Source organism: Mytilus californianus, unplaced genomic scaffold (assembly GCF_021869535.1).
Source record: "Mytilus californianus isolate M0D057914Y unplaced genomic scaffold, xbMytCali1.0.p SCAF_2, whole genome shotgun sequence".
NCBI lineage: Eukaryota > Metazoa > Mollusca > Bivalvia > Mytilida > Mytilidae > Mytilus > Mytilus californianus.
In genome coordinates this window covers 133,211,373-133,228,719 of record NW_026262668.1, presented here as the reverse complement: position 1 = coordinate 133,228,719, position 17,347 = coordinate 133,211,373, and the positions used below count along the sequence as shown (strand labels likewise).

Genomic DNA, 17,347 nt, shown 5'->3' with positions numbered 1-17,347 from the left:
TCGCATAGGTTGGTTTATGGAGTAGTATGATTCACAGTCAGTTCCAGTTAATACCAGGCGGGTTTTTAGATCTCACCAGGCGATGTTCGGCGCATACATGCATTGGACATTGTGTCTGTTCTTCAAGAAATTCACACTGTGCTTCAAACGGAGACGCATGTAATGATATATCAAAAGGTAACCATATTATGTTACTTCATAGAAAAATACGCAATATGATAGAAAAATAAAGATAAAATATTTAAGATAACATAGAACATTCAACTTCTTATATTTTTACATTGTTTAATTAAATCTAAAGAGAAGACCAGTTGCGACATCAGATCAATTGTATTTTTTCTATTAAACAATTGAAACACAAACTTACTTCGCACATTCACTGATGCGTGATATTGTAAGTAATAATGTTCTGATATGTACTGTTTAAATTTATTTGAACATTAAGCTGAACATTAGTAAAACTTATACATACCACAAAATTATCAATTGATGAACACCTTTGTGAATATAATTACTCCTTCAATGTTTGTTTATTAAGTGATTACTATTGATAAAATAGCCAATTTGCCATTATGGTATACATTTGATGTTTAAAGGGGCATTAGCTGTCAAATTCATGTTCACCGATTTGACTCAAATTCTCATATTTGATTTATAACATATTAAAACGTGTATACAAATTACAATAAGTCTGAAATAAACAATTAACAATGCATAAACTCGATAACATATATCAGCATTTCGTGTGTATTTTAGTCAAGACGCCATCTAATTAACCATCGAGATGACCTCCGAAGACTGCAGACGGTCACATGACCCAATATATATAAACATAAACATAAATATAAATAGATAGCGACCTCGTGCAATTGGAATTTTCTAGGTCTGTTTGATTTCATGTATAGATTTAAAAAAAACTAGTTAATCGTCGGTTTTGCTTGTATAAGAATGATTTTTTGGTGGATCGAATCAGTCAAGTCAACGAAACGGTTCACTTTTGTTTCATTTTCAATGTTGACATTCTTTTCATTTTAATGGCTGAACACGACTAATACATGCGTAACCAATCTCTGGCTAATGGGTTAAATTGAAGGTCACATGAATACGGATTCAATGAGGTCGAATTATTCACTTGCAAGTGAATAATTCATCAGTGATGTTTCTTAGCTTATTTTGACAAGATTGAACTAAACTGGCTGCTAAAAGCGAATTATTAATCCACTATTTAACTTTCATTACTGATTGAACAAAAAAAAAATCATGTTTTATTTTTTTCTTATATCTCGTAACTAATGCCCCTTTAAAACCTTATGCAAAAAATATGAAAACTGTTTTTACACAGTTCTGAACTAATCAGAATATGAACAACGAAAAATGTTTTAAAACTTTTTGTGTTGAACTTTATACTGTTTTCTGTATCAGTTGACACTAACACTCTGCTGGAAGTGTTTGATATTACCTTCATATTATTGTCCGTGTCGGTTAAAACTCTGCTGGAAGTGTTTGATATTACCTTTATATTATTGTCCGTTTCGGTTAAAACTCTGCTGGAAGTGTTTGATATTACCTTTATATTATTGTCCGTTTCGGTTAAAACTCTGCTGGAAGTGTTTGATATTACCTTTATATTATTGTCCGTTTCGGTTAAAACTCTGCTGGAAGTGTTTGATATTACCTTTATATTATTGTCCGTTTCGGTTAAAACTCTGCTGGAAGTGTTTGATATTACCTTTATATTATTGCCCGTATCAGTTAACACAAACACTTTGTTGGGGTGTTTGATATTACCTTTATATTATTGTCCGTGTCAATTAACACTAACACTCTGTTGGGGTGTTTGATATTAGCTATATATCATTGTCTGTATCAGTTAACACTAACACTCTCTTGGAGGTATTTGATATTACCTTTATATTATTGTCTGTATCAGTTAACCTAACACTCTGTTGGAGGTGTTTAATATTACCTTTATATTATTGTCCGTATCAGTTAACACTAACACTCTGTTGGAGGTGTTTGATATTACCTTTATATTATTGCCCGTATCAGTTAACACTAACACTCTGTTGGAGGTGTTTGATATTATCTTTATATTATTGTCCGTATCAGTTAACACTAACACTCTGTTGGAGGTGTTTGATATTATCTTTATATTATTGTCTATATCAGTTAACATTAACACTCTGTTGGAGGTGTTTGATATTACCGTTATATTATTGTCCGTATCAGTTAACACTAACACTCTGTTGGAGGTGTTTGATATTATCTTTATATTATTGTCTATATCAGTTAACATTAACACTCTGTTGGAGGTGTTTGATATTACCGTTATATTATTGTCCGTATCAGTTAACACTAACACTCTGTTGGAGGTGTTTGATATTACCTTTATATTATTGTCCGTATCAGTTAACACTAACACTCTGTTGGGGTGTTTGATATTACCTTTATATTATTGTCCGTATCAGTTAACACTAACACTCTGTTGGGGTGTTTGATATTACCTTTATATTATTGTCCGTATCAGTTAACACTAACACTCTGTTGGAGGTGTTTGATATTACCTTTATATTATTGTCCGTATCAGTTAACACTAACACTCTGTTGGGGTGTTTGATATTACCTTTATATTATTGTCCGTATCAGTTAACACTAACACTCTGTTGGGGTGTTTGATATTACCTTTATATTATTGTCCGTATCCGTTAACACTAACACTCTGTTGGAGGTGTTTGATATTACCTTTATATTATTGTCCGTATCAGTTAACACTAACACTTTGTTGGGGTGTTTGATATTACCTTTATATTATTGTCCGTATCAGTTAACACTAACACTCTGTTGGAGGTGTTTGATATTATCTTTATATTATTGTCTATATCAATTAACACTTTGCTTGGGTGTTTGATATTAACTTTATATTTTTTTTCTGTATCAGTTAACACTAACACTCTGTTGGAGGTGGTTGACATTACGGATTTAACATCGTCGACAGAAATCAAGTTTACACCAAGTAATACCAACCTTGCTGCTAAATGGAAAATATCTAAAAATCAAGGATTACAACCCCAGTGGTAAGATTGATATGCATGTCATTAAAATAAATAAATACGGATTAAAGTAAAAATATAAAGTAATTTCAAGAGTACAAGTTGAAACATACTTTTAACGAACTCCATAAATTTATTTATTTTTTATCGACATGTATTCTACCATAATGATAACAACAAAATATAATTCTGGAAACGTAGAAACAATTGTAGAGATGAAAATATTGCACTCTAATATAGTCGATGATATTTAAATAAAAAGAGGATATATGACATACATCTTATACATACTTGTAAAACATCAGAGTAGCAGCAAAAAGAAATGTCGATTCCCAATTTATATTTAGGTATGAATGGAGTGTAGGTTTAGCTTCAATGGAAATGCCAGAAGGTGTTATTAATAGCTTCATTGATCCCATATGGCATCATGTTGGACATAGCATGGAAGCTGTTTACTCTCTACCAAGAGGTAAAATCAAATATGTGTTATTAGAAAGTTTAAATAAATAATACATAAAAGGAACTATCGCTATAAGTGTTTTCATCCTTTATTCTGTTGATAATAGAACAAACTGTTTTACAAATTAGCATATGAACAAGAATCATTTGAATATTAAGCTTTCTGTTTCTAAAATACAGAACATTTGTTGTTCGACCTGTTAGTCAAATGCGTTTTGTTAAAATATACTTTTTCACTTTTTTGGTCTTTTGGAAAATGTTGTTTGTGCTGTATTTAAACCCCTCTAACAAGAAATTTGTTTTGCATGCACACGTATAAAAATTGCGGTTTTTATCCAACGCAATCATAGGTTTGAACGTTGTTTTCAATTTAGACTTGTATAACATATATATATATATATATACCTTATTCTTTCCAATCTAAAATTACCGATAAGGTGGATTGCATGATTCCATGCCAGAAGGTTAGGGACATTGTGGTTGATTTCCAGTATTAGTAAAAACATTTTGGTGTTATATAGTATTGGTTATTAATTATTTGAAATTGTTTGTATTGTATTTATAATACCTTTATGTAGCAGTTCAAGGCTTATAGTGTGTACACTCTTTAATATTTCTACTGTAAGTCCTATATAACTAAAAGTGATAAAGGCAAAAGGGGTTGACATTTAAAAAAATTATTTGAACAGCCTTGTCCCGATTTCTGAACAAATTAAGCACACACATGTGTAAATTTCTTTAACGAAACGTTATTAAAAAGATTTTAACATTTAAATCTTTGCCGTATATATATAGAATTATAAATGCGTTACACTCATATCTTTATAATTTACCTCACTCGTTTTTATCTTATTTTCGTATTGTAGTCTTGCAAAAAAGACCATCACTAGATAGAAGATGTTCAATATTTTTCTTTATTTTTCACCACATTTCGAAAAAGGAGATGCAGTAGTACAACTTATTTTCCGATTTATTATCCTCGCTTTTAAATGCGTCTATCCAAGGCTCAGAATAAGATAATCAGTGTTCGGACTTTTGTATGCTGATAATTATTTTCAGTATCATATACTTTCTGTCATTTAGGTTTTTTATATAATTTTTTGTGGTAACTTCATCATTCGATAGATTGAGTTTTCTAAAACATTCTGTATGGAGTGAACTTTTGTTATCATTGAAGAGATCATGGTGACCTAAAGTTGTTAATCTTTTCCAAAGATATAAGCATTTATGCGTATATTTCAGGCAACAATCTAAAAGAAACAGTAGCCTACTCAGTATTTGTTAGGGTTTGGTATGATAAATACACATTTGCAATATTCAAGTCTCAAGGAATTACTGTTTTATCCAAGCAAGTTCCTGTAAATGATCTTCAAGGAGCAGCAGTAAGTGACTATTAGTTACTTTTTGTTAAAAAAGTGAAATTCCAATTTTTTACATTTTTACATATTATGTCTGTTTGTTTTGTTCACACATTGTTGTCAATATAATGGAATTTTATGCGACTGTCATACAAGTAGGAGGTTTAGCTAGCTATAAAACCAGGTTTAATCCACCATTTTTGACATAAGGAAATGCCAAGTACCAAGTTAGGAATATGACAGTTGTTTTCCATTCGTTTGGTGTGTTTGAGCTTTTAATTTTGCCATTTGATAAGGGATTTTCCGTTTTGAATTTTTCTTGGAGTACAGTATTTTTTGTTATTTTACTTTTTACTAATAATGATTAACTTCTGTATATATCAAATTGATCATTCCTTCATACTTTTGCTAATAGATATATAATTTATTATTACATGAATATAATGCCGTCTTATTAAGTCGAATGTTATCAGATTAAGGTATTTTTTATTTAGCAACGTATGGACATTTTTTTTTATTAAGAAACCATGGTCTAGAAGATATGCAATAATGTTACTTTATATAACTGATGATGAGGTCCAATGAGTTCAAAACAGTTTGAAAAAAAGCAACACAGAAGGAAATTTTATATAAGACATTTTCTTTTAGGTTGTGGAGAAAGTGCCAGGTTTTTGGAAGAATGATGTAGATTTTATCAAAGCAGGGACACTCTTTATGGTTTCTTGGGAAAACGTATTTCTCTCCATCCCGAATAGCGTTGAACAGTTTAATCTTTATCTCAGCAGTTTTTCCGGAGGTAATTTTGTATATAAAATGTTATTTTGATCTAAATGTACCATACAATTGATCCAATATTAAACAACTGATTGAATTATTTATATATTGAATATTTGACTTTCAAAACCGTACAGACCATTTTCTTCAAAATAGGTTGGAAGTAAGTACCTTCTGCAAAACACGTATTGAATTGTCAGCATTGATCTGAAATCGTTTTAAAGCCTAACTTCATCAACGCACACAATATACAGAATGTCGGTTATGATTTCATGGTATAATGTATAATAACATTTTCAAACTTTTACGCCACTTTTGAACATGACATTGTATTGTATTATCAGCTAGACATATTTAGGGTTTACCGTTTGCAATAATTTTGGAATGTAATCCATTTCTATAGGAAGTGACTTGCATACTGTGGACGTAAATATACCATCTTCTGCGTTTGCCTTCAACATAAGTCGATTAATGATGAAACCTGGAGTACGATACTACAACAATATTGTTGTGTCCACTTTGTCTGGACTAAAGACTACAGTATCATCTGATGGGATCACAGTAGACATGGCTGCACCTGTTACCGGTTTAGTTTATGATGGGATAGGTATGTTATGTCTTTGGCTTGATGCAAATTAATTATTAAGGATATTATTTACATCCTTACTTAAAAGTCTGCAAGAGAATATTAACTGTTAAAAAAACCGAATTTTTAAAATACTAAGGCTTTTCTACTTCAGGAATAGATTACCTTAGCTGTATTTGGCAAAACTTTTAGGAATTTTTGGTCCTCAATGCTCTTCAACTTCGTACTTTATTTGGCCTTTTAAATATTTTTTGATTCGAGCGTCACTGATGAGTCTTTTGTAGACGAAACGCGCGTCTGGCGTAAGTGTAAAATTTTAGTCCTGGTATCTATGATGAGTTTATTGATACAATACTAATTTTAATTTGGTCAAACCCAACGCTTCATATTATTGTTACCGGTCTAGTTTATGATGGGATAGGTATGTTATGTCTTTGGCTTGATGCAAATTAATTATTAAGGATATAATTTACATCCTTACTTAAAAGTCTGCAAGAGAATATTGATACAATATTAATTTTCATTTGGTCCAACCCAACGCAACGCTTCATTTTATTGTTTTGAGTTATCAGAAAAGAATCATACCTTAAAGTAAGCAGAAAAATGCAATGTCATCAGGTCACTCACAATAAGCTGTTGTCCTTTACATTGGGATTGTGTGGGGTATGTGAGCTTGCTCAATAACTTTTTTTTAATATGCGCAGATAAGCATCTCCTGCAAGGTATGCACCACCCGCCATGTTAGTTCAAATTCATATCCAGTAGAACGTGTCAAAGCCAAAGCATGACAAATCGGTGTTAAAAATCAGACGCACCACATGTGATATGTTCGATTTATGATACAGCCAATATACCACTATTGACATTTGGAGTTGAGACAAAGTTACAATTTGTGATAGCAAAACTTTTGAAGAAATCTCTCCAGTCCTTAAAACCTTCCTTGGGTATTTTATTTATTAATTTCAGTAAGCGAACTCGGTTTTTTATTATTGTTATTACTGCTATTTTTGTATATGTGGGATGAAACTTCTCTCTTAAATTTGTTGTTTTTAGATAATGTTCATTTTATTTATTATTAAAATAACTATATGGGCAAAAGACAAAGCATTATGTTGACATGATAAATGTTTATTTTTTTACAGGTTTACATAATAACGCTTACCAAAACAAATCCGACATTGTGTCTGCTAACTGGCATGGATTCCTTGATACAGAAAGTGGATTAAGTAGATATCATTGGTGTGTTGGAACAAAATCGTCAGATGATTTTTGTAACGTCCTGTCATGGAAAAATGTTGGTATGCATACATATGTGTCTAAAAAACTGACAACAGAAATTGACAATGGTAAATATAAAGTATTTTTTTCTTTTTATACTTATTTATGTAAATCCATGTGTAAATGTGTAAACATTCTGTAATGTGTCCGGAAAATAACGTAAGTGGTACTATTCAATTATTTCAGTCGAACTGTTGACTTGCTTTTTCAGAAAATTTCAACAAACATAATTTACTTTTCTTATCAGTACAGTTTTATATTTGACTTGTCTCTAGAAAAAAAACATGAACAAACGAGGCTAAAAAATTGGATTTCAATATTAAATACTTATTCGGTTTAAAAAAAAACGCTCATTTTAACTATCTTTGGTGCAGTAAAGCATTGATAATAAAATGTGCCACATGTAACTTTTGAACTTATCTAGGTGATACAGTTTACAGTAAAGTATATGCTGTCGACAGTGTTGGTCACATGTCGCCTATCATAGTATCAAGTGGAGTAACAGTAGACACAACACCTCCTGTGCCCGTCTCATTCAATCATTCATCGAACAACCTAGTACACAATCCATCCTTTGAAGAGACAAATGGGTGTTTTCTTGATTTTTCAAACATTTCATCCGAGTTGCTATGTGGAACTGATGCTTGTTTAAAACCAAAATCATGGCATGGTAACAAGGATGACTGTACAGTAATAATTCGATCTCATATAGACACAGCATATGATGGTCGATCATTTTGCTTTGTGCATGGCAAACTTAAACAGAACATAACCGGTTTCATACCGGGAGAAGTATATAGAATAACATTTGTGGCTGGTCATTCTCCACTATCAGATTCGGCAGTTCCAAACATAGAGGGAGTGGTCAAATTCGGAGATATTGAACATATATTTCTTATCTTCACCAAAGACCAAACACATGGCGTTATATCTCCAGGAGTGATTTGGCACAAACATTCGTTTTACTTTAAAGCCAAATCAGAGATTCTTGAACTTGCTTTAGGGAGTATAGATAGAAACACTGGTCTCCTATTAGATGATGTATTTATTGAACAAGTTCTTCCTCTGAATAGTGGCAATAAGGTTCATTTTACTACTGTTGCCTTACATCAGTGGTCATCTATCCATGCTTCTTGGTTATTCGAAGATACAGAGAGTCCAATAGTGCAATATCTATGGGCAGTTGGTAAGTGTTTAATAGAAAGTTCAATAGTGTAAGATCTATGGGCAGTTGGTAAGTGTTTAACAGACAGTCCAATAGTTCAATGTTTGGGCGTATGGTAAGTGTTTAACAGAAAGTCCAATAATGTAATATCTATGGGCAGTTGGTAAGTGTTTAACATAAAGTCAAATAGTGCAATATATATGGGCAGTTGGTAAGTGTTTAACATGTGTTTACTAAATATTGTATCTGAGTATACTTTGAACGATAAAACTTCATCATGGGGGTTTACAATCAGTTATATTTTTGATAATTAATGACCAGTTAACGTTTAAGATAAGTTATTGGTTAAAACTGAATAGTAAAAATTTATATGCAGATAGGGGAGAATATATAAAATTGCAGATATATGTAGCATTGTATATGTTTTTATAATAGATCAAGTATTCGTCCGAGGTCCAGACGTCGGTTTGAGAACCGGTAATGTTACGAATACAATTTTATGACCATATTAAAGCTGACAGCGAGCAAAGAGATGTCATGATTTGAAATAATTCGGCATAAGTGATGAAAAAGTTTTAAAATGAGAATTTTACGATCTCTTCAGTCAATTCTCAGATGTAACCCTTCCTTGTAGTGTTTACGACAACAAGTTATAAATGTATGTATTTATGTATTCGCAAATGCAAAGGCTTTTTAAAACTACTCATCATATTTTGCCGATTTTTATTGCATTTGTTCTTCTTTCATTTCATTTTATTTGTCATTTTCATTTTGCTCAGTTCTAAGGCACGTAAAACGTAACATTAAATATGAAATAAGGAGATGTATGATTGGCAATGAGTAATGTGTAATTATTTTTAACTAGGTTATACAGAAGGGAGTACAGAAATACAAGGTTTTACAAGCGTTGGCGTGAACACGTTTGGGTTTAACTACAACGTTACCCTCGTGCACTCCACAACGATATATGTAACAGTGATTGCAGTTAATGCTGCGGGACTCTCAACAAAACTACACTCCATTGATTTTTTGGTTGATCTTACCCCACCAGAAATAGCTTACGTTAACGATGGCACAGGTATTTTAAATAATATAATTCTAATCTAACGGTCTTTCGCTTCGTATATAAAGTAATATTCTGATTCCAACAAAACACGGGAAAACATGTCACAATTAAACTTATGTCGTAAGTTGTATTTTGAACAACGCAGGTGAACACAAGCATTTGATTGGATGAATTTTGCCAGTTATGAAATTCAATAAATTCTTAAGTTTATCATTTGAGGACCCTCTTGAAGTTAAGTTGTATTTCATGAGGTTGTCCTTTTAATTAAGATTTTTTTTTTCTTTCATTTATTTATTTGTACATTTTTAAATCATGAAACGTTACTGCAAACGTTTTCGCTTCATCAAAATCAACATGACTTTATGTCAAACGTGTCTTTTTTTGTTCACTTCGAATGGAGAAGTGTGCTATGTCCCTTCAGACTAGAAATAAATTATGAATCCATAGCTGATTTGAGAGTTTAACACTGATAATGTATCATTTTTTGAAAATTCTACCTTTCTTAACCTTCGGATACTCAATTTTACGCAAACATTGTAACTCGCATTAAACTCTCGGTAAACAGCGAGTTAGTAATATGACTGTTTTCATTTGTTGTTTTTTTTTATTGCAATACTATAAACTGTTAAGTTTGGTAATAAAAATCATGTGATATTGCTGAAAAATATGAGATAAGGAAATTTATTTTCATATATCTGTGGGTTTAGTTTTTAAAAAATTCTGATAATATATTTTTTTATTTCATATTTGACTACTTTAGCTAAACCATTACTTGGTATAAATATCAATGATCTTTCATTTCCTAAGGGTCAGATGTTGATGGGCAGGTTTCACATACAATATCAACTAATTGGAATGTTGTTGACGGAGAATCCGGCATTGCATATTGTGAATGGGCTGCTGGTACGTACATTAAGATACCAATACAATTTCGTGTTATAATCAAATTGAATTTGATGACCTAGTGATCACAGATATTTCCGCTTGCAGAAAAACTCATAACGGTAAATAAAGGCAACAGTAGTATACCGCTGTTCGAAACTCATAAATCGATAGAGATAAAAACAAATCCGGGTTACAAACTAAAACTGAGGGAAACGCATCAAATATAAGAGGAGAACAACGACACAACAAAAACACAACATTAAAATATAACACACACAGAAACGAACTATAATATAACAATGGCCATTTTCCTGACTTGGTACAGGACATTTTAAGAAAAAAAATGGTGGGTTGAACCTGGTTTTGTGGCATGCCAAACCTCCCGCTTTAATGGCAACGTCAAACACAACACCAAAACGACAACATCACATGACAGGACAACAATACAAATAAATGGGAGAACATATAGGACGAAGAAACACAAATGTAAATGTAAATGTCACAACAAAAATTAAAATTGAACGTCTTCTGTATTTCATATTTCACAAAGCATTGTAATATCATGTCAAACGTTTTCATTATCACCTGACCCAAAACATCAAAATTATAAGTTTTAACTAAAACATCAAATATACCAGGCTTATAATTTTGTACGCCAGACGCGCGTTTCGTCTACAAAAGACTCATCAATGACGCTCGAATCTGGGAACCCCAAAACTTGAATTTTTGCAAATTACACCAAGGGAAATCTTTTCCAGGGGTAGAAAATTCCTTATTATTTCAAACAATTTAAAGTTTTGTAAACAGTTCATTTATCCATATGACAGTATCACTAATAATTCACGTCAACACAGTAGTGCTAACTGCTGTGCTGGTGATACACTCAAAAGGGGGAGGGGTGGTGGCTACACCAGCAGTTGCATCGTCCCAGTGGTTGTAAAAAAAAAGTCATAAAAGATACCATGCTTAAAATTTTGTAGAACTGAGGCAATAACTCTTATCGAATATCTTTTTTTCACAGATGACCTCAAAATATGCGCCATTTGTCGGTTAACACTTCTGTCAACCCTTCATTCTCTATTTTTAAATGTGGTACCCTTTTTGGAGCAACTGAGATCTTCTCGGATTTTGGTAGGAATCTTAGTACTCGGAACTTTTCTGTGTTGTGTTTTAAGGACTGTTGTGCTAGACTTAACGGTCTCTGTGTATTCAGTCCCATTTCCCATTATTTTGAAGCCTTCTATGATTTTGTATGTCGATAAAACAGTTCCGTTTACCACTTATTCTTTATTAGATAACCGAATTCTACTTATCACTGAAATTAAACACATATATAGTAATCAAAAGGATAGTTTCCATTTACAAAGCAGGAACAGCCTACCATTTTGGAACACCTGAGATCTTCTCGGATTGTTTTGGTGGGAATCGTAGTACTCGGAACTATTCTGTTGTGTTGTTTGTTTGTCTTAATGTCTCTTTTTCTTTCTTTTTTTACATACATTTTTGTATAAATTTTACTTTTTTACAGCAAAACAGGTCTTCAATTCAAACTGAAAATAAATAATATATTACTGCTACTGTTTTCAGGTTTACAACTATTTGGAAATGAGATATTCGAATTTACAAAGACTGCTGATGTAATGAAAGCAACGTCAACGATGGACAGAGAAAAAGTTTTACATAAAAAGATCTACATAACAATTCGCTGTCGAAATGCGGCAGGATTATATACTACAGCTTGTTCTGATGGAATTGTTATTTCTGATGAATCTCCTTCGGCTCTAAATGCTGAACTGGAGATTTTGCCACAGTCTCTAACTGAATATCAACCTAGCAATTTTCATCAATCCAGTAAAACATCTGTTAAAATGAAATGGTCAGGATTTTCTGATCTTTTTGGAATCATGTCGTTTATTGTAAGTTTACTCTTCCCTTTATGAAAAGGTTTGAATATTTTAAGCAAATGATATAAGTTTAGTCACATAATCATTTTTAATAGTATTGGTTGAAATTAAGTTCCGAGTTTTCTGATACTTCTGTAATTTTTGGACAGACCGTGTATTCACCCTCTCCCACTTTTTTGCAGCATTCTATGATATTTTTTTATAATCACATAAAATGTGCATCTTACTTTGATTACATTTTTTAGAAAAAAATCGAAAATTTCTGGATTGTGCCATTTTGATAATTTTCACGGCATTATTGGTGCAGAAGACCCTTTTTGTGTCAATCACTCTTCCTACAGTTTTTAATCACTTCAATATCAGATTCCCTAATTTACACAAATAATTTATCTGATGGTCACTTCATTGTGATAAAGACTTATCAACGCAAATTTACAAATACAATTGATCAAAAGTCACATTATGGTCGTCTAAAACACAAAATGTCAGACGTGCATTCAACAAATTGATCTAAACAGTCATTGATGAAATTATCTGAACCCATCTACAAATCCCCTATTTTGGACAGGTAAATATAAAGCTGTAGTTGAGAATGTGTTCATTAACATGAATATGAAGGATATGTACGTTAAACGTCAATGAGACAGCAACCCAAGATAACAAGAACCAATGATATTCAGAGATCTTCAACGATATACAAGTATCTATAGTTTAACGAAATGTCAATCTCTAAATCGTCGTGATTCGTGAAAAGTCGTCAATGGAGAATGTTCAAATTGAGTAGGTTAATCTCTAAAACGCCTTGATTTTGTGAAAAGTCTTCAATGGAGATTGTTCATATTGAGTAGGTTAGTCTCTAAAACGCCTTGATTCGTGAAAAGTCGTCAAAGGAGAATGTTTCTATTGAGTTAGTAAATTTAAGGCAAAAATATTGTTCTGTTGCAGGTGAAATTTGACGGAAAGGATACCGATATAACGACCACTATTCTAAACGATAACAAAGATATATCGTATCTTTCACTGTTTGGACTAGAACTATCTGATGATATATACACGACAACTGTTAACGCTGTTAACACTATGTACCTCCGAAGTACAGATATAACAACAAACCTGACCATTCAGAACACTGCTCCATTACTCACTGGTAAGTATATACATGTAATTTTATAAATATAATGAGCGGGGAAGTTTTCTTACATGTTCTTTCATTTATTACCAGACTTAAGAAAATGATCATATCAACTTCAAAAAGATAATGAAATGATATCCGAAAGATCTTAACAGGGGGTCTGTTTTCTATTCATAAAAAAATAATTCTAAAAAGAGAGATGCATTAACGTCAATTACACAGCAAACCAACAAAACAAAACTCAGACATAATCAGAGATGCTATTTGAATGTATGGTACCATGAGTCTCTTAGTAGGACACTTTCCAAAAACGTAGAAACTTTTTGTGTTGCATAAAAAGAGGCAGAAGATACCAAAGGGACCACAAAAATTAACAAGTCGAAGAGAAATCATGGCAATAAAACTAAAACTGACGAAATATCAAACAACAGACTGCAAAACTAAAGACTGAGCAACACCAATCCTATTAAAAACCGGGGGCGATCTCAGGTGCCCCCGAAGGATAAGCATATCCTGCTCCACATGTGGCACCCGTCGTACGTATAATGTGACATTCATTCGTGACTATGTACTTATTTGTTGTTTAATTGCTTTTTTGATTTTTAACTAAGGTAGTTTACTATTAAATCGATCCATTCTGCTGTGCTATTTTTGCAATGCCAAAATGTCTCCATACGATTGCGTTCTTATTAACTACCTGTCTGGTAAATTTATTGATGCTGATAATAATAAGATATATTCTCATCTGGTATTTAGTACATTTTACAAAAACCAAGCATGTTTAAAATTTAATATATGAATAAAAGGAGGTGTTGGGTATACGTTAATGAGAAAGACAAAAAAACAATTAATAACCAAAAGATATTTATAAGTCTTTACTTCTAGATAGGTATCTATACAATATGTTTTATGACTGTATAGTTTTTGTTAACCTTTGTGCGTCTTTTAGGGGCTGACGCTTCCATAACAAGAAAAGAAGACAAAATTACGGTAAACTGGAAGGATTGCTTTTCATATCAATGGCGTATGGTATTTGAAATTTCAGTAGGAACAACTATAGGAGGAGCTGATATTATCCAATGGCAAGAAACCTTGAATGATTATATAGAAGTGGAAGTACCTGAAAAATTTAAAGATGACAATGAAGTCATTTTATTCTTTTATATCCGTGCAATTGGAGAAAGTGGAGAAAATACTTCACTAAGAACAAATACTGTTTTATAAATGGTTCATAAAGATGCATTATGATTCAAATCCTCAAAATCAATATTTTTTTAAATACTTTTATGTGCATATCTGAAACTGATTATTTATTTTGTTGTGATTTTAACACGCTTCGTAATAAGTGAATTTCAGCTAAATCCACTATTATTCAAAACTTAATTATATAGAATATGGAACTATATTTTATCATCTTGACAAAATATTTTAACTCAATTTGCAAAGCATTACTTTTCGGTGAGAATTTATTAAAAAGTTACCTGGTAAACTAGACTACTTCCATTTGATATATCTTATTTCCATACATTTTTATTCACTAAAATATCATAATTATCTAATCCGATCGATCCGGGGAGCGGTATACTGAAAAAAAAATCCGTTCGTCCGTCTGTGCGTCCGTTCGTGTGTCCATCCGTGTCCGTCCCTCCAGTCTTGTCAGAGTTCTCATACTTACATTTCCCTGGAATTTTGTTATGAAATTTGTACGAAAGTTTATATCTGCAATGTCGAAATTCAGAACTGATCAACTATTTCCAAGGGAGTTATGCCATATGAAAATGTAAATGCTATGGAGATTTGCATTGGAAGCACTCTCAAGCCTATATTTCTTGTCAATTTTTTTACGAAATTTATATTAAAGCTTTATGTCAGAAATGACTCGGAAGAGTTGGAAAATCAGCGCTAGCTAGCTATTCTTACGGGAGAAAGTTTCCTTGACAATGTAAATTTAAAGTTATAGAAAATTACATTGTAATGGCGTATAAAAATCACTGCTATTTTTAGGGATTTAAGCCCTTGGAAAAGTAAGCTATATGGAAAATCGCATTGTAATCGCTCTCAAAGCTATTAACCTGTCTGATTTTTATGAAAATTTTATCAAAGGTTTACCTTTCCAATTTGTTCAGATAAATCAGTGCCGCTCAACTATTTTTATGGGAACTATGCCCCTTGTGAATAAACATTATAGAGAATTTGCTATGTAAGCGGGCTCACACATAAAACTTTTTGAGGTTTTGTATCTTTACGACAAAACCCGAAAGGTCTTTAAAAACAGAAAGTATAAAGGAAAGTTTTCATATCCTTATTAATTAGGGAAGCGTGAATATACTAGGATCTGTGTTTTCAATCAGATTGTCTGACGCATACATTTCCTGATGGATTTCTTTGAAATTTCAATCAATGGTTTATCTTTTTACTAATGTCAAACTGAAAGCCTAATGCCTATTCCGAACGTTACACCACAAATGATATATATTCAGTAATATTAACGACACAAACCTCAGATTACAACGTCTAGAACACATAATGAATGACAAACTGTCTAAGTTAGACCTACTTGATATGTTTGCTGAGAAATTTGAAAAATTTGAAAACCACTTATCCAAAATGAGCAATAAAATAGATGATATTAGAAATGTTCAGCAGAAACACTCACAAACAATAAGTAAGCAAGAAAATCATCATCATAACATTGAAGACAGAGTGAGGAATCTTGAAAGCTCAAACAGACAATTGGAAAGTGAACATTTTGAGTTGAAAGAAAAATTTCTTGAATTACAATCTCAATGCATGAAGTATAACTTAATTTTTGGTGGTATACGAAATCGACATGGTTATGAGGAAAATACAGAAGAAGTATTGAGATCTTTTCTTTCGGGAGAAATGGAAATTTCTAATGTTGGAGATATACAATTCCAAAATGTACACAGACTTGGTGAGCGGTCTGACGGCAAGGAACGAAGCATTATAGCCCGTTTTACTAGAATTAGTGATCATGAGCGTGTTAACAGAGCAGCTGCGAGTAAACTAAAGAACAAACCACAATTTTCTGTATACCAGCAATACCCTCGTGAAATAAATGACAGGCGTAAAAAAACTCATCCCGAAGATGAAGGAATTTAAAAGGCAAAGACGACACGCAAAGCTAGTGTACGATAAACTTCTTGTAGATGGTGAAGTATACAACCCTGAAGCCCATCGTGAACCCCCGCCTACAATTCCAGGTCAACCGTTACCTAATAATGGTGGAGATTAGGACAACACATCAGACATTGATTACGGTCATTTAAATGACAATCATAATACTTTGAAAATAACCTTTCTAAATGTATGTGGTTTCAAATCAAAACTTTAAAATCCAGATTTTGATGTATTGATTAAAAATTAGGATATTCTGATATTTGTTGAAACTAAAATTGATGAGTTTGACGAGTTAAAATTACCAGATGGTTACAGCTATTTTGCAAAAAATAGAAAAAAAATGAGAAAAAATCAGGGGGTATAGTCGTAGTATTTAAAAAATCGCTTTCTGACTGCCTGAAATTTTTGAAGTCACACTCAGAATTTGTTCAGTGGGTGACATTTTCATTGAATTGTACTAACACTTTGCAGAGTAATAAAATTTTATTTCGATGTATTGTCATCCCTCCTAAAAATTTGAAGTATTCTTCAGAAGAAGCTTTCACTGAG

The 17,347-nt window shown here is 32.2% G+C and overlaps 1 protein-coding gene across 1 annotated transcript in view; it reads left to right on the top strand.

Annotated features, from left to right (window-relative positions):
• LOC127731087 (uncharacterized) overlaps positions 1-16,444 on the top strand; it is a 36,696-nt gene extending 20,252 nt beyond the window's left edge. Inside the window, exons 14-26 of the mRNA XM_052239945.1 lie at positions 9-177; positions 2,939-3,074; positions 3,398-3,519; positions 4,752-4,891; positions 5,516-5,663; positions 6,045-6,248; positions 7,370-7,573; positions 7,930-8,691; positions 9,536-9,748; positions 10,544-10,639; positions 12,209-12,537; positions 13,471-13,672; positions 14,607-16,444. Of these exons, the coding sequence (XP_052095905.1) occupies positions 9-177; positions 2,939-3,074; positions 3,398-3,519; positions 4,752-4,891; positions 5,516-5,663; positions 6,045-6,248; positions 7,370-7,573; positions 7,930-8,691; positions 9,536-9,748; positions 10,544-10,639; positions 12,209-12,537; positions 13,471-13,672; positions 14,607-14,881 (3,000 nt within the window). The 3' untranslated portion in view covers positions 14,882-16,444. The remainder of the gene's footprint in view (positions 1-8; positions 178-2,938; positions 3,075-3,397; positions 3,520-4,751; positions 4,892-5,515; positions 5,664-6,044; positions 6,249-7,369; positions 7,574-7,929; positions 8,692-9,535; positions 9,749-10,543; positions 10,640-12,208; positions 12,538-13,470; positions 13,673-14,606) is intronic.
• The last annotated feature ends 903 nt before the right edge of the window (positions 16,445-17,347 follow it).